At 40.6% G+C, this 18,716-nt stretch overlaps 1 protein-coding gene across 6 annotated transcripts in view; it reads right to left on the bottom strand.

Annotated features, from left to right (window-relative positions):
- The window catches only part of EXOC6 (exocyst complex component 6), a 161,383-nt gene that overhangs the window by 54,784 nt on the left and 87,883 nt on the right, over window positions 1-18,716 (bottom strand). For 3 of the 6 annotated variants that reach the window (XM_019484236.2, XM_059729977.1, XM_014607828.3), the window contains exons 18-19: window positions 7,956-8,135; window positions 3,027-3,056 (exon numbers count right to left, since the gene is read on the bottom strand). In XM_019484236.2, coding sequence (XP_019339781.1) covers window positions 3,027-3,056; window positions 7,956-8,135 — 210 coding nt within the window. The remainder of the gene's footprint in view (window positions 1-3,026; window positions 3,057-7,955; window positions 8,136-18,716) is intronic. The other 3 variants (XM_059729979.1, XM_059729978.1, XM_019484237.2) reach the window with 1 other exon arrangement.

Consider the following 18,716-nt stretch of genomic DNA (forward strand, 5'->3'; position numbering starts at 1 on the left):
GCACCTGCTCCAGACTCACCTGCCCAAGTTGACCAGCAGTAGCATCCAGGCAGAAGCTGCGGCTCAGTGCAGAGGAAAGACAGCCCCTCCCCCTCACCACTGCCAGGCTCTTCTTGCTGCAGCCATCCACAGCCTGCACCAAGGCTGCCCTGCGGCTCCTCTGCACTGCCACCACTGCCCAACTGGGTGGCCAAAAGGCAGCAGTGATGGCAGCGGAGAGGAACTTTAGGGCAGTCCAGGTGCAGGCTCTGGGTGGCTGCAGCAAAAAGGCACCAGGACCAGTGAGGGGAGGGGCCACTTTTCCCCGTGCTGAGTAGCAGCTTCTACCTGGCTGCTGCTGCCACTGCTCAGCATGGGCAGGTGTGTCTGGAGCAGGTATGGGCCGGGATGGAGTTGGGGCCATGTGCATAGGGCTGGTCTGGAGCTGGTCAGCTCTGACAAATCAAAATGATGTGCATGATTAACACGATTTAAAAAATTAACATGTTAATTTGTTTTTTCATTAATTGCATAAGTTAACTGTGATTAATGACATAATCACATAAATTAACTGTGATTAATTGACAACCCTAGTCAGAACATCTTTATTGTTACACAGTAAAACTTTCCCTGGTGGTGGAAGGCAGCATGTCAGCTATTCTGAAAGAATCTACTGACTGGAGGGAATTAGATGGGGCTTGTGTGTGTATAGAAGATTGTTAAGAAGTCAAGTAAAGAGAGGGGCCAAAGGTGCATTCAAAAGAAAGATTACATCTCTGTCTCCATCTGATCTAGCTGGGATGATGAACCAATCTCTGTGGCAGATTTGGAGTGGATGAGGCTTGGTTTGAACAAAACAGTAATGTTAATGGTCTAGGGGAAGCAGCTGTATCAACTATATAAGAACTTCTACTTAAGGAAAGGCACTTAAGCTTTTTGGAACATCATATTATTAAGTGCTGGCTACACAGCACTGTCCTAAATACCAAAATAAGACAGTTTTGCCCAAAAATGGATTTTTTCCAGTGTCACTGGCAAGAAGTGCCCTTTGGGAACAGGCCCCACTACAGTTGTCTATGTCTCTGCCACCTACACAGCAAACGTCTACAATTGACTCCAATTGGGCTACATTCCGAAACCAGTTGAAAATGGAAGACAATACAGAATAGATTGTCTGCGTTTCAAAAAAGAAACGTATCATTGTCGGTGTTCCAGAAGCCACTCTACCTGCCAGTAAACATTTTAGTGAACTTTTTAGTGGCGTTCCAGGGACTAGCTTTGAGCACAGGTATTCAACTGAAGCCCCTTCAATACAGAAGAGAAAAGACAACTGGCAGGGCATTTTTCATGAAAGCATTTCACTCTAGAAATTCTCCTTGTTCTTCTTAACTACCAGAGGCTACCTACTGAGCATTCTTCAAAGCCCAGCTTTTTCTTCAGCATCTGTAAGGATAGCTAATCAGATATGGTAAGTTACTGTTAGTTAAGAGGAGTTTGCTGAGTACTGGCAGCTCATTAAGTTTTAACCAGAGAAAATTTTGGATGGATGGTAAAAATTGAAAAAGGAAAATAATCCTAAATAGCTTTAATCTGAAAAGAAGATTAAGAGCCAAGGAAAATAATATAATATCATATTTGTACAATACATTTTTGGGGGGCATTTGTAGAAAGAAGCAACAATCTAAGGAACATTCTTCAGATATACAGATGTGCTTTGCAAATGACTTTTTTTGTTAACGTCAAATTAGGAGATCACAAATTCTCATCTCCCTTTTGTCTATTATGGTAAGATTGTGTGTTAGTAAGATATAATACTATTGTTTAGCTGGTCAATATTCAAGATTGACAGAATACATAATGGAGTTCTTTTTTATGTCTCAATGCTGAAAGGATTTTATTGAAACATATTTTAGGGACTCCTAGCGTATATTTCTACATGAAAAAATAATTTTAAAGGCAATTATTTTTAGTTTAAAAATTGCCATGTTCTTTTAAATTTAATATATGTAGCTGATTGTGTTCTCTATTTTATTTTGATAGATGAATAGTACCATTTGCAACATAAGCAAATGATTTAACTAATTAATTACATTTCCAGTTATGCATTTTCTACAGATTTCTTTGTAGGTACACTCAGTAAGACACGAGTACTATGGCACCTGGACTTTTTGAAGACCAGAAACCTTTCAAACTTAGGAGCCTGAAACTTAAGCAACCAATATCTCAAAATAATTACAAATATATTTTCCTACAAATTAAATCCATAAATATATATTACTAACTAGTAGTAGTACTAGTAGTAGTAATAATACCTTTCAGATTCTTTCACTTCTAAAAATATGAGACTACTGCAATCAAAAAAATTCAAATTAGATCTGATAAACTAGAATTCTACATTTACAGTTGATGTAAAATTAGAAAAAGGTACTTCAGCAACTCAGTGTCCAGAAACAATTGCTAACAAACTCGATATTAATTTCTCACATTGCATTACTCAATATCATGAGAATATCAATGTTTGTGGTGAATCAAAGTAAACTGCTTATAAATAAAATTGATGAACTGAAAATAAACAGAGCATGGAAGAATCCTAAAATGCAATCCATCATCTTTTACAGAAATACATGAGAGTTCAGACATTCCCTCAATCGCAGCCATCAACTACCAAAGGAACTATGGAACTTTCATCAAGTCTTTATTCTGGGCCACTGGGGTTTTTTTGTCACTAATTTTATTCTGTATGCAAGTCTCATAGCTGCATTTTGACACACATCCTCACTTTCAAGAGGTCTTATAGCCTCTTCTGAATTATCTCATTTGTGATGCAATGCACACCCTATCATGCTTCTACAAGCCTTTTCGGGCTTCTGTTGTCCCAGTATAGGAAAGGTTAGTTATTAACCTGGCTCCTCATGCAACCACACAAGGTACCCAGTGAGTCAACAAACAAATGGAAGGGTTTTTATTAAGTGATTAAAGACTGAAGCAATAAGCCTGCAGGCAGTTCATAGTTTTTCAGTTTACATGCTTTTTCTTCATCTACTTACCGACATAGCTGCATGGTCATTGTTGCTATTCTGAGAAGAAAACCAGTAAGGGAATCAAAATAAAAAATTAAGATGTATTGTCATCATCAAAAGAAGTTTTGGAAACAATAAAAGGGAAGAAAAATTTACAAAAAACAAGCAATATGTCTGCAAAATACCTCAAAAATAAACAAAAAGGTATTATTTTGACAAGATACAAAAAAGAAATTATATTGAAATAATGGCAATTAGTATAAAAATTATGTTTTTCTGTGGGAATGAACAATATTAGGAATATCAAAAATCCCATAAACCCCAAGGTAACAGGGCCCAACATTTTCTAAGCTGACCTCCTAAAAAGTGGTACTTACAGGAAATATAAATGGTGCATCTATTAAAATATTTAAGCTAAATAGTAAATGCTCCTTTAAAGACATTCAGTATGTACACTTAACATCTCTGCTACAAACAACATGCTTCATTCAAACAATATTTAGGAATGGTTCAGAACTATACAAATCTAAATAAAATCTTTTCCATCAGTAATTTATTTTTGCATATGAATTCTAAAGTAATGATACGTAGTTGGGCTAACAAACTATTAAAAAAAAATCATCGGAATTAATTACGATATTAAAAAAAAGTCACAATTAATCTCAATTTCAATTGCACAGTTAAACAATAGTCAGCACCTCCCCAACCAACAGCCTGGAATTGTGCACCCCGCAGCTCCTCCTCACAACCACCAACAATCACAGCCCCAGCCCTGCCCCCGGCCCACTCTGGACTTGCCCCAGTTGGAATGGACCAGCCAGAACCCATGTGAGCAGACCCGATCCTGGCTCACCCTGCACCTGCTCCAGACTCGCATGCCCATGCTGAGCAGCAGCGGCAGCCAGGCAGAAGCTGTTGCTCAGTGCACAGGAAAAGCATCCCCGCTCCCCCTTACTGCTGCTGGATCCTTCTTCCTGCAACCGCTCGGAGCCTGCACCCAGGCTGCCCTGAGGCTCCTCTGAACTGCCACCACTGCCCCACTGGGTGGCCCAGAGGCACCAGTGATGGCAGCAGAGAGGAGCCACAGGGCAGCCCAGGTGCATGCTCTGGGTAGCTGCAGCAAAAGGCCCCAGCAGTGGTGAGAAGAAGGGGCCACTTTTTCCCCATGTTGAGTAGTCGCTTCTGCCTGGTAGCTGCTGCCACTCTCAGCATGGGCAGGTGTGTCTGGAGCAGGTGCAGGGCAGGCCGGGGTTGGGGCTGTATGCATGGGTTCTGGCTGGTCCGGAGCTGGTCTGCTCCACTGGTCAGTGATGTACATGATTAATGCAATTAAAATTAACATGTTAATTCGCTTTTGCATCAATCGCATAAATTAACTGTGCTTAATTGACAGCCCTAATAATTAGATGTTGTAATATAAATGTGAAATGGGAATGCTTTCTTGTTTAAACATTTTATACCATTATTGATGCTAAAGTATCACAGATACACATGAAGTATAATCCCTATAATGATAAACAAATTTGGAGACTTCAGGCCTTTCAATGATGCCACAGTAGTTATGAAAGCAAAGCCTGAGAAGCTTTAGATAAGTACATGCCATGAACTTAGATTAGAGTTTGGGGTTTTCTTATTCAAGCATAAAATAATATAATTGTGTAAAAAGGATGTTTCAATATTATGTATTCAGATTTTTAAAAATGTTGCTCATTATATATACAGAAACATGTAGCCCACATGCAAACATATACATACACAGACACACTGTCTCTCTACATTTATAGGTTCCTACACATACGCCTAAAATGAAAAACAGTTCCTTGATGTCAGATACTGAGGAAACACGAATAACCTTACAAAATATGTTGCATAGCAAAGCATATGTGCCAGCAGACTAGTGTCCAAGCCAACTCCCAACAGGTGGTAAAACATCCCCGAGTAGAAGTGTGAACAACTATCTAGCACTCTCCCAAACTAGCACTGAAGTGATATCCTGCTGCTGTATGGTTATGTTAGGAACGGAGGGAGAAGTTGTATTGTTCCCTATCTCTTTTGTCCCTCATCACACACACTCTCTCTCTCTCTCTCACTGAGCCATAAAAAACTACAGTTTCTAACTACAAACCGAGGGAGTTTTAAGCTCCCAATATTTCATAGTTGGATATTCATGATATTTCTACCACAAATGCATATTAAGTGACATTTTTTCTTGAAATGAAATTGTGAATGTACATTGCCAGGCCAAAATTATCACATTCCAAATCCCATCACTGGCACATGACAATCTAGTGTTGCTTCATACACCAAAATTTCTTATACTAGCCTTGATAATGTTTTATTAATGGGTTCAGTTATGAAAACTAGAGAGCTTTGAAACCATGTCTACTGAAAATGCCTTTATTAGAAAGATTAATTTTAGAACACACATTTCTTAATTTTAGAAATCACGTTCTGGAATCAGTCATAATAAAGTCAACTAAGGATTAAAATAATATTTATATAATTTCATTCCGACAGCTCACGTAAGCTAATATATACAGATGGCTGTAGAAGTGTCTTCTGTATCTTGTTGATTTCTCTACAGGAATGTCTGCCAAGCTAGGCAAAATTCTATTAGGGACCTGCATGATGAGACAAACAAGACACCCCCATATATCACAGGAACTGTAATACCAGATCAAACTGTAGTTTGCAGAATTCAGTAACCTGTCTGCACCACAGCCAATACCGAATTCAAGAAAGTCAAAGTAGGAAATTGCAGAGGCCCTAAAATATGAGTTCTCATCTCCATATTTTTCAAACATTTTCTTAAGTAACAGTAACAGCTTCTTTCCATCCTTTTCCATAACTTCATCTCAAAGAGACCAAAGTTTACTTTTAGGTTGACATGAAGTCATTGTTTTTATGTTTTAATAAAATACATTATGCAATTGAAATGGTATATCTGTATATAACCAAGGCATTTCTACATTCTCTTTTTGGGAACTAACGGTCCGTGGGAGCTTTTACACATGCATATTAATGAGAAGAAACAAACTTTGGCACTTACTGTGATGGAGTTTATTGCTCCTGGGTGCCATGCTTACAGGTGCACCCGGGACCAAGGCACACTGAGCTGGGTCGGAGCAGCCCTGGCTGGCAGAGGGTCCAGGGGGTCAGCCTGCCAGCCTGGGGCTGCTCAGATCTGGCCTAGTATGCTGCAGAGGGGATGGCTAGAGCACAAGGGTGCTCCAGTGAGGGGTAGCTGGCAGGCAGCCCCCGCACTGAAGCAACCTCACGCCCCAGCCAGCTGCGTCAGTGTCTACATGTTTGCTGCTGAGGAGCTAAAAAACTCTGTAGCAGGATAGTACTTGTAGTTGATGTAAAAGCATTAAAATTATACTCCCCTGAAGGGATAGGAAGGGCTGAAGAGGGACAGAGTGTGGATAGAAAGAGCATTTGTCCCAGTAGGGACACTGTTTGCCCTGAGGGCGAGTGAAGCTGCTTTGGAGGCAGCTCTTTTTGAAGTGAGAGAAGTGATGTAATCCCAGCAGGACTTTGAATGAGAGGGACGTTTGCAAAAGCCCGGGAAGAGTCCTGGCCTGAGACTGGATGAGAGGGCTTGTTTTCTACTACAGAGCTAATTAATCTACAGCAGTAAAATTCTCGTGTAGATGCGTCTAGTATTCAATAACCATGTAGATATGTGCTTTATCACCACTTATACCACTTGGGTTGGTGTCACATTACAATTTGTCACACCACTTTACAGGCTAAACTACCATGGATTGAAGTTGGCCACCACAAGCACCTGAAAGGAAGGAGAGGCCGCCTTTCACAAAGCTACAGACACTGTACATTAAAGAATTTCCATACTTTGAACTGGGGGGGGAGGGGAAACGGGACAGGACAAAAAGACAACAGAAACAAACCCAGCCGCTTAATATTAGATTTAAAATATCCCTACCTGCCTAACAGTATATCATCTCTGTTATTTGATCTGCTTTGCAAACAATCAAATAGTTGGGCTACAGAAAGAGACATGACATCTCAAATTGTCTTAACACAATTAGAGTGACTATGTAACACCATAAGGGGAAATCCTCTTTACTTGACTTCCCCATTGATACACTCAAGACTAAGATCAATCAATTCTATTTATTAATGAGAACATATTTTGCCCATAAGCATTATGCCTGAGTAAAGTAATCATGCATCAGCTAACAGCAGCAGGGACAAGCTGAACCCTAATGAGATGAATCGAAGAAAGTCAGACAGTGGGGCAAATGCTGTCCTTGTACTCTGGTATAATTGATACTTGGCTGAGGTTACTCCTGATCTAAAACTATATGAACTACAATCATAATCCAATCCAGTAGTTGTGCATTCATCTTGAAAAATGGCTGGCCAGACAAAGGAATACAGGAGTTGGGACATCAAACATATGGAGTGAAAAATAACATGGAATGTGTAACACCCTTGAATGAGCATTAGATTCAGTGGGAGTTCAGCCAATCAGAGTTCATTGGTGTTTTTTATGGCAAAAAACCTAAGTTTTTTAATTTAAACAAAGCTTTGAGTTAAAATTTTCAGACAGCCTCCAGAATGACAAGTTACGTAGGCTGCATAAGTGTTCTCTGTGCATCAGTGGATATGTCCATGCACTTATTTAGGATGACCATTTGAAAATCTGGTCCCATTGTAAAAAATACAGTATGAATGTTTCCTACTTGTAATTTAGTTAATAAACAATCTTTGAAATGCTGTTTCATTTTCTCCTTTGAAATTAAAATCATAAACAGAATTTTACATCTATAGCATAAATAATGATAGAATGCATCTGTTAGCATGTAAAAGTCTAAAAGCCTACCTACCACACTACAAGAATAACTTAAAAGCTATTTTATTCAAAATCAGAGAAGAGCTAAAATTTGCAGGATTCTGTTAACCTAAAATCAAGCTCCATTTTGTACTTACAGGCAAGTGAGTAAAAACTTGAAATGTGCTTCTTAAGAAATTAATAAGGTCCATTAAGTATCCACTCGCTCTTCCATCTGGCTCAGACATGGTCCAGTCATAATCAGCAAGCTGAATAAATTCATCAATTTTTTGGTTAAGTTTGGTGTATATCTCCCCTTCTGCAGCATGTCTTGCATCCTAAAAAAAAAAATAATAATAATAATTATGTAATTATTGGTATTTTAAAATTTTACCAAAAACAGAGATAATCTCATTCAGGACTATATCATTTAACACAGCACTTGGCTTTTTGTGAGTCAAGAACTATTAACTAATTTTTATATCCAGACTCTACCTTGCCGCTTGGAAGTATTCAGTTTCCTGTAGCAATGTAACTGAATTCCTAGTATCAAAATATCAACATATCAAAGTGAATATGTGTTTTCAGATACTATGAAGAGGTGTACTATGAAAGTATTTATATCCATGAACACCGCGTGCCCCTGGAGGCTGGGGGAGCATGGCGAGTTCCCACAGGTGTCAGCAGTGCTGTTGGCGGTGGCAGCATGGCAGTGGCAAGCAGGGAACTCCTACAGGTGGCCACGGAGCTGTTGGCCGGGGGGGGCGCGCGGGGGCCAACCAGCAGTTGGTGACCACCTGCAAACGCTGCCGGCAGTGTCAGCAGTGACCAGCAGCAATTGCGGACCACCCACAGATGCCGCTGGCGGTGAGTGGGGGTGGTGAGCAGTGACTGCCCAAAAGTGCCACCAGCAGTATTGGTGGTGCCTTTTCACAGGGGGTGCATTGCCATGCTCAGGGGTGTGCATATGTACCCGCATTCATCCCCTAAGCGTCGCTAGTGCTTATAGCTCAATATACTTGCAGAGGCGTATTGGTTCTCTGTCGAATCATCCAGGGGAGAGGAAATCTACCAAATTACTCTTTTTCCTAGTGATAATCTTCAATTTGTGTCTTGCTAAATTATGACCAGGCAGAAAAATTATTTGACCACCCATAAAGAAAAAAACGAGTCTAAATCATGATACCTGTAATGGCCAAAATTCCAGCAATGATAGGATTTTATGTAATAATGCCCTAAATTATACTTTTGATGTATAAATAGTTCTTATTTGTATAAATGACAGTCCTAATTACAACACTCTACGGCTCAGAACATATCACCCACTATCCATGTCTCTATCCTCCGCAGTATCCATTTCCCACCACATCAATCATAAACATTCTAATTTTACTTTGTAGGAAGAGATGTTCATGGAAGTAACCTGAAAACCATGCAGTCAGTCAGATTCTGATGCACAGCTAAACCTTCTAGTTCATTTTGTAACTGAACATCTCTCAGATAAGAATCAGATAAAAATTTTACACACTTTAATAAACAAACCCTAATCTAGCAAGCGTAGGGAAAAGAGCAGTCACTTATCCTAGAGTTACTCTTACTGTTCAAAGTATGTGGCTGCCACAGATTCTAGTCTCATGTATCCCATGCATGCAAAAGCAGACTTTTTCTTTTTAACTCGAGCATCACTGAGGCCACACCTGTCCCAACTGCTTTTTTACCTCCTGCCTCAACAGTCATTTAGTTTCTTCACTAATAAGAACAGCATCAAAGGAAAGTATAGCTGGAAGGGACCTCACAAGGTCATTAACTTAGCCCCTTGCTCAAGGCAGGATCATCCCTGACTAAATCATCCCAGCCAAGTGTCTATCTAACCTGCTTTTGAAAATTTCCAGGGACGGAGATTGCACAACTTCTCTACGTAGCCTGTTCCAATGATTGACCACTTTCAGTCAGAACATTCTTTTTAACCCTCAACTTAAATTTCCCTTGCTGAAGTTTGATGCCATTGCTCCAGTCCTGTGTTCTACCAGCACAGAGCAAAGGTTATCTTCATCCTCTTTATAATCACCTTTCAAGGTATTTAAAGACTGTTATTAAATAACCCCCACGTCTTCTCTTCTCCAGACTAAATAATCCTAGTTCTTTCATCTTTTCCATAAATCAGGTTTCCAAGGCCTCCAATTATTTTTGTTTGGACTCTTTCCAAACTATCCACATGTTTCTTGAAGTGTGGGACTCAAAATTGGACAAAGGACTCTAGGTGTGGCAGTGCCAAACACAGCAGACAAGTCACTTCCCTTGATTTGCAAGAGACATTCATATTAATACAATCTGGTATGCTGTTGTCCTTTTTTGCAACACGTTAGCATATGTACTACTGTAACCCCATGCCCTTATCTACAGTACTGCAACCTAGCCAATTATTTCCCAGTCAGTACTTGTGCATGCAATCTATGCAAAAATTATTATTGTACAAGAACCCCTGATTTGCATGAACAGAAGGCAAGTTCTGGAATGTGTGTGGACAACGCACCTCAAAAAGCACCACTGGAGGATAAATGGATATTCTTCCTTCTTCAGGAGATGGTTTATACAGGTTGAACTCTTGAGCCTGTTTCTATTCCACCTACTAGACATGTAAACTGATGCAGCCACTCAACCAAAATATAAATCTTGTCTCAGGACAGCAGTCCTATTCTGCCCTGGGGAGATAATAGCTCTCCTATTCTGTCAGTGGGGAGCCTTATGAGCCATCAGAGCATATTAGCAGAGTTGCCTGTAGACACCCTATAGGAAATAGTAGGTACAGGGATGCTCCTATTCCTGTTCATCCTCAGAACTTCGCTGTCTGGTTCAGAGCTATGAGAAGATGCTTCTGTTACACTGGATGCAACACATAGAGGAGATGTATGCCTATCTGACCAGTACATCTTTTGGAAGGAAGATGGTACAAAAGAAGTGGAGCTTCCCACCCACTGTATGCTCAACAGCTCAGCGGTTAATGTCATCTGCCCAGAAAATGGAAGACTTAGCTCCTAGGTCCCCCACATCTGTCAAAGCTGGTCCACTGAGTTGAAAAGAATGAAAAGGTCATGGGAATGGAAGGACAGCATGCAAGATGGATCCCAGCACTATAGCCATGTAAATGTGGTTGCCTAGGGTGGGACAGGGATAGTTCTGGATTTTGAAGGCCAGTCCCAGCTAGCTGGTGAAAATTGAAACAAGCGTCCCAGAATCACAGGGCATGGGGTGCCAGACACAGTCTAGAAGGGAGGCAGAGTGGTATGGTACACTAGGCAGCTCCACCTCCCTGCCAAACTGTGTCTATGCCCCTGCCCACTGGCCTCTGTCACTGCCTGAGGCAGCACTGCTGACAGGAGGGGCAGTGTCCCAGATTTCCTTATGGTCACCCTAGGGTTGCCTAGCCTGCTGGCTTCTGCAAACAGGTTTTGCTCCTCAGCCAGCCCTCCCAAATAAAACACAGTTCTTATGCAACAAGCCAGCAAACAAATAAGCAAACAAAACCAAATCCTTTTGCTCTATCTGGGCACTAGGAGGGGAGACTTTTGGCTCTGGCTCTAGCACAGAAGCTTGGCCACTCTTGGCAAGCTGTTCTGCTCACAGTTCACTATTTCCCCTATTCTGCTCACTCTGTCCTAATGGGACATTCCCTGTTTATCCAAATGCCCCACAGCTGGACTCTCTCAACAGGGTTGACTGTTTCCTCTTTTGAGGAAAGACTACCCTGTTACAAGCCCAGAGAGGATAAAGTGGTTGAAAAGATATCTTGTGAGATGAGAGATGTAAAAAAGTTCATACAAGCCAGAGAGGAGATAAAAGAAGGTAAGGTTACTATAAGGATTTTGAAGCAAAAGAGGAAGGTGTTGAGATGAAGGCAAGGATAGGTACCATGCTTTCTTCTTCTTTGGGATTAAAGAATAATGGGAATAAATTCCTTGTCCCTGAATTCTGGAGGCACTCTTTCTACTACTCCTAATTAAGTAAGAAAGTATACCTCTTGCTTCAACAGTCTTTCATGAGAAGAGTACCTGAAGAGGGACTGGATGCAAAGGAAAGGATATTGGAACAATTTGATTCTGGATGGAATACTCTTCCCTCAGTTATGTCAAGTAGTCATTTGATTAAGGTTATTCTAGTTCAGCCTTCTGGATATAGGAAAATCAGTTGCTAAATGGAAGGTTGGCAGAGACTAGGTTTAAAAGTGATACATACAGACAAATGATGCTTGCATCAAAACTGATTCCTCTCCAGTGGCCTAAACTACAAGTCAGAGGAAGAAGCAGAGGGCCACTCAGTAAAATCTTTGTCTCTTCCAGGGGGAACCTGAGGACCATTGTTATTGATAATGCACAGACTGCAGACTCCATCTAAAAATAGGTGTCACTGTTTTCTTCACTGGATTGGGATATACGAAGTCAAATATCTCAGGGTTGCTTTAGAATCTCTTACAGTATGGAGTACTTCATCTGTACCACTACTAAAACACTTGTTGCATTCAAGTAGGAGGTCCTCAATTGTAACCTGTCCCCCCTTTGGGATTCTTGCTTCTACTAACTGCCATAGCAGCGTGCACTGTCTGGGCTGCAGTATAAGATGCATCAGTTGCTACTTAGAGAGCCATTTGGACTGTGAGCTGGTCCTCTACTGTGAAGTATTTCAATATCACATGCTAGTCTCACAGAAATCACACCATGAAATTGGAAAGCTGATCTCAGGAGTTGGGAACTGCACTTTTAGAGGATATCTAGTATCATCACTCTCATCCGGAAGCTTGCTGAGATATTTCTTAATTCTGAAGAGATCTTTTCCACTGCTGCTTGTATTTGGTGAGCTATAGTAACCCACTCCCACCACCAGGGTCTGTTCCTGCTTGCAAGTCTCTGGCTTCCTGCTCATATCCTTTTACTGAACTTCTCCATTGCATTTGTAACCTTAAGAAGGGAACTTAGCTACTGCATGTGAATAAAAATAGGCTCCTGCTTAAGAGCCAAAGTGATGCTGCACACAAGATAAGAATTATATAGCATATGACTGTCAACCTCATATTTCAAAAACAATGAGACAGGGCTAAAATATAGGATTTGACAAAACATGTAAGATTTCAAAAAAGATTTTTAAAAAATTGAGAACACAGTTTAAAAAAAAAAACTTTACTTAAACACACCTGCACACTCTCAATGTATTTATAACAAGTAGTGATTTCAGCACAGTGTGAAATACAATTTTGACCACTGCACCCATACATCCCTTGTTTGCTCCAGCCAGTGTCATTTCCACTTATCCAGCTCCACAACAATTCTGTCCCACCCTAACATTCTAGTCCTGCATCTAAACCTTGCTTCTTATCTCATGAGCCACTTTTGTTATATCATCACTTGACACTGAACAAGGTGAAATACGATTTTGCTCAAAATGTATTGAACATATCTGGGGGTCAGGTGGGTATACGGAAAAACGCATCAAAACATAAACAAGCGTGCACAAATATTTCAGATATATTCTATTAAATTGTCAATTTATACAGATATTCTGGTATGCAACTTTAATTGTATTATATTACTCTTTATATATATTTTCTTGAACTAAATACAAGACATTTGATTTTTCATTCATTAGCAGCTTTTTGCCCACTCTTTGCTTGGAAAACTTTTACGCAAGGGAAAATACATTTGTTGAATGTATAAAACTGTCAAAAGAAAGAATTTTGAAATAACATTTTTATGGTCAAACAAATTTCAAGGGAAGAGTTCGCCTAATTTGACATTTAAGAATCTAGCAACTTGTTAAGAGCTCAAATACAAGATTATACTGACGTGAACTTTCTGTAGTTTGACATGCTTGTAAATCATTATTTGGTGATAAACCCCATTTTAAGCTTTTGAATTTAATTCGTAACAATGAAACCTACAATGAAGTGCACCTACTGAGGCTTCCAGGATTGGTAGTTAATAAAAAAAATAATTATTTTTTCTCTACTATCCACTAAATAAATCAAAAGGGCTGGCACAGGTTTATATAAGTAGTAACAAGGGCAGTCCTTCAGATTTGCCTCTCATGGAACCCTCACCTGTTTTGCTTTGACCATTAGTTAAAACAGTGATAGTATCCCACAAATGTTTTAGCAACAAGTTTTGCATCTTTTAGATTTTTGGGAGCTTCCAATATTTCCTTCTCCCATTGGAACAGTAAGGAGGATGGGGGAGGTCAGTTTCTTTAATGGTTCATTCTCCCAAGACATCAGTTTTCCCAGGACGGTAGTTTCGGGCACCAATACTTCTGCTCAAAGGGAGGTCATCTTCAAGGATTGCAGAATTCCATCTTACCATACTTCTCTTGAACATTTAAGTGGAGCCATTAGAAAGACTAGTGCTAAGACATAGTTTTTAGCATACTGATTACACCCAGCATCTTCATCTGGTCTGACTCAGATGCAACCACTCACCCAGTATCACTATCTGAATAAATTAAGTAAAATGTTATATAAAAGTTTTATAATGGGAGATAAAAAGGCAAACAGCTAATTAATTTAGGATGAAATAATGAGTGTCAAAGATTGCAGTTTGAAAAAATAACATGCAGTCAGAGGTTCTTATAAAATGATCTTACAAATTGTGTGTGGGATCAATATTAATAAAGAAAAAGAAATCCTTAAGAACTTAAATGTAAGGGACCTGATATTATTTGCCTCCAGGAGATGTGGTTAATAGTATTATAACATACCAAACTGCAGGATGGATGGCTGAATTAGTGAAGTACGTAGTTTTTCATAAAAAGATTAATCGTAAAAGGATTTTCTACCACAAGCAGAGCATGTTCTGTTAAAAGTGGGTACGCCATAGAAAATAAGAGTTTCAAGTCATGCTGAGGAGAAAAGAGAAACCAAAGAGAGTGGTTATAAACACTTTGTCTCTACTTGCCGTTAATCCTGTAATGTTTTTTAGGTGCCTGGATACCAGTGACAGACACAGTATGAGCACACAGATAATTAGGCGTGGTACATTTAGCTCTGTATATACAGAAGAAGTAACACTGTTGCTGTCTGTATCTCAATCAAAAAAGTGATAACAGTATACATAAAATGTGGCTCAGTCATTTCATTCAAGGAAACTCCAGGAACTGTTCAAGTAAGAGTGCTTAGAAAACTAGTACCCAACCCTGATATACCTAGGAAAAAAAACAAAAAAGGATGGTGAAGTAAAAAATAAGACAGAAAAAATAAGGCAGTGCTGCCTTTTTGAAAAATAGGTAAAAAGAGGCCACCCCATTTTTTTTTTTTTTTAAACTTTACGTGAGTTGTCTTTCCTCACTGGAAAAAAATATTTTAAAAAATTACTAGTCAAAATTAGTATTAACATACCCATTCTACTTCAGAGTTCAGGCAACATACTTCCTGAGCAGGAAAGGCCAGAAATATAACTGAAAGAGATGGTCACAAGTTGAGAATAGTTTCTGAGGGGAGAGAAACAGAGGAAGCCTATGACTCACAATTTTCCATACAGAAATTTCCCATTATTTCAGGATTTCTTTTTTCCCCATCCAACAACAAATTAGAATGATATCTTTATAGTGGGCAGGTTCAGAAAGCCTTAAGATTTAGGAAGGTTCTTCCTGAGGAGCTCCCATACACATTTCATCCTTGTCAAACTCCACCATTACTTGGCCTTCATGAATGAACAAACAAAGGAAACTTAAAAAAAAAAATGGAGTTAGGATCAAAAAATGGAGCACTTTGATCAGTCTTTACTTCCCGAGAGCTAGCAAGACTTCACAGTATCTCCTGAGGCAGAAGGAAGAGGTATCATCTCATAAGCAACGGGGTGAATATAGTCTTAGAGGGCTAACACCTCCTCTTATCTGCCAACACTGTAAAGATGACACAGAACAAACTGGTTTTACTGGGTGCATCTACACATGCAAAGAATGGGAGAATGAGCCATTAAAGAAACTGACCTCCCCCATCCTTCTTACTGTTCTGATGGGAGAAGGGAATTTTTGAAGCTCCCAAAAATCTAGGGAAAGATACAGAACTTGTTGCTAAAGCACTAGTGAGATACTATCACTGCTTTAACTAATGGCCAAAGCAAAATAGATGAGGGTTCCACAAGAGGCAAAATCTGAGGGACTGGACTTGTCACTGCTTATATAAATGTGTGCCAGCCATTTGTAAATTACTCTAGATTAAGGTGACCCAGGCATGCAGCTACATGTACAGGGATTTGGGAGCAGATTTTCTGCTCCTGACAGCAATTTGCTTCTGCACCCCCCAGCCCTGCACTGGTTCCCTGCAGCAGCAAGGAGTGTGGGGCCAGGAAAAAAACTGTCTCCTGGTAGGTGCTGAAATAATACCCCACCCCCTGCTGCCTAGGAGCAAATGTGCTTCCAGCCAGGCATCTACATGTGCACTACTGTGCAGTAAGTAATCAAGAGTATATTTTCTACTTGTATTTACAGGTAGCAAATTTACTCACGATTACAGAAAATTACTGTGCAGTAAGCATCTGCATGTGTAAACAGTGATGCTTACTGTGTAGTAATTTGCTCTAGTCTCAAGTAAAACATGTCATGTAGATGTGCCCCATGAGAAGTAAAGTTAGAAGAAAGCAGTAGAATAAAACTGATTGCTAGGATGAAGTTAATGCCATCAGCTTGGATCAGATTCAGAAACCTTAGAAGGGAATCTTTCCCAATGGTAGCTCCTTCTAAACCAAGAGTGGAAAGTCTAATTCGTAAGAATATAAGCCTAAAAAATGGATGTCACAGGATGGGGTCCCCAGGGATGGCCATGATACCCCTAGGGCTCCTTGACCATGCCAATCCTGCCCAACAGGCACCCTTTTTCTCACCCGCCATGTCTTGCTGGTAATTTTAGTAGATTGGGAGGCTGCCCTTGAGTTTGTCTGGACACGGTCCCACTGGACCATGTGGGTTCTTGGATTCCACTCAAAATGGATGCCTCATGGGACACCCTCAGTCTTATGGGCTAGATGCATGGCTCCAAAATCACCCCTTTACCACACCCCAAGCCTTGCAGATTGTATTGACATTGTCTCTCCTGGGCCTTGCTATAGCTCAGTCCCTTGTCCTCCCTGGGCTCTCCGCAGCCCTGTCTCTGTGCCCCACACTGGCACTGGGGTCTGCTCACCCCCTTTTGCTGCACCCTTCTCTGGCACTGGGGTCCCCCCATCATAGTGGGTCCCCAATGAGGCCTCCTCCTTCCCCAATAGCCTCAGCCCAATCCATCAGCATTATAAGACAGCAACCAAAATATAAGCCCCTGGGCTATAACGTAACACAAAAAGTTCAGGGTGTACTTTGCCCCTTTAAAAGAGTCAAACTTCTACCCCAGCACTAAGTGCCTTGTAGCCAAGGGTACCTGGCAAGCTCCTGGAGCCCCATTAGCTCTAAGTGCATCATATCGGGCAACTGCAGCATCTCCGGGCAATTCCTCCCTGGAGGCTCCTTCCCATTTGGCTGCTGGCAGGGAACTGCCTCTCTAGTCCTGGGGTTTATATGGGCCCAGGGCCCTGTCTCTTCCAGTCAGCTAACCAGGTGCAGGTGCAAGCTAATTTGCTCATTAGCCTGTTGCCATGGTAACCTGCACCTGTGAGCTTGTCTGGCTCTTCCAGCTCTCTCCCCCAAGCAGTTTCTGCTCGTAGAGGAGCAGGCACCTTAGTGTCCTGCAACAATGGAAAATGAAAGAAATCACCTTCATTCATTGTCTCATTCTTCAGACATTCTTCTTTTGAAGTGCAAAACTAAATGTTACAGTTACATGGCATTCCTTGCCCAAATAAAGGCTAAAGAAGCATTGTTGTTAAAGTACCGAGGACTCATTTTCTCAGAAATAAAAAAGTTACTAAAGCATTAAATAGGACTGGACCAAACGGATGAATAAAGAAAATCCATGCTACATTTAGAAAAAAACCCCTGCCTTAAATTTTCACTATATGTACCTCTTTCTAGATAATGGGGATGGAATACTTCAGATTTTGCTTATACATACTTTTGATAATATGAAATCAGTCATTTCTAATATTCCTGGGAATCTTGAATAGACTGTGGTCACAATTGATCTAAGGTTAAGGGTAGTTTCAGGTTCCTAATACTGGCTTAATAGCGGTAGAGTTGCTGTAATACACCTTAGTAAACCAGAGAAAAGGGGAATGAGAAGGGGTCAAACCAATGTCGCTAGGTACTAATTTTCATTCTACTACAGAGGAAGAGGTTGTGAGATATACTCTCCCCATTGGAAAAGTGAGAAAGGGAAACTGCAGGGCTTCCTTCATAGCAGTAGAAATTTGAGTAAGAGGGCTCTTACCAGCCAGACAGAGTCCTTACAGGAAGTTAATCATAAAAACAGACACAAGACATGTTAGCTACAAAATCAAGCCAGAGGCAACACCAGGGGAGGAAAGGACTGCGAGATGAATGTGGAAGAAGAGAAGGGGATGCTCTTCAAGGTGAACAGGGGATGGAACCAAGCAGCATGAACCTCTTTTCACTGGCAGTATAGAAGTGTCCCAGATCAGTGATCCCTGAGGACTGTTTTCCACTGTACAAGAGGACTACGTTACAAACCTTTCTGTTAGAAGCAAACCAACCTGTAACAGATGGAAGAAAAGAAGGTCATACTCAAAATGCAGTGACCCAGAGATGCACAGAAACTATAAAGCAAAGAAAGGCCTGAATAAATAGGTACTTAACTCGGCAGTCAATAGGGAAATAGGTGAGCACGTGCCTTTATGCTGGTTTTGAATCAACAGAAATGTTCATTTACTCCTCAAATGTGAAGTTCTAATGTTTACGGTAAAGTCACTCCAATGCAATCAGAATCCATAACAGGCAGCCCAGCCTACACTGACTGGCCTACCAGGGTACACCATGCTGGTTACACCTGT

This window comes from Alligator mississippiensis, chromosome 6 (genome assembly GCF_030867095.1).
Source record: "Alligator mississippiensis isolate rAllMis1 chromosome 6, rAllMis1, whole genome shotgun sequence".
Taxonomy (NCBI): Eukaryota; Metazoa; Chordata; order Crocodylia; family Alligatoridae; genus Alligator; species Alligator mississippiensis.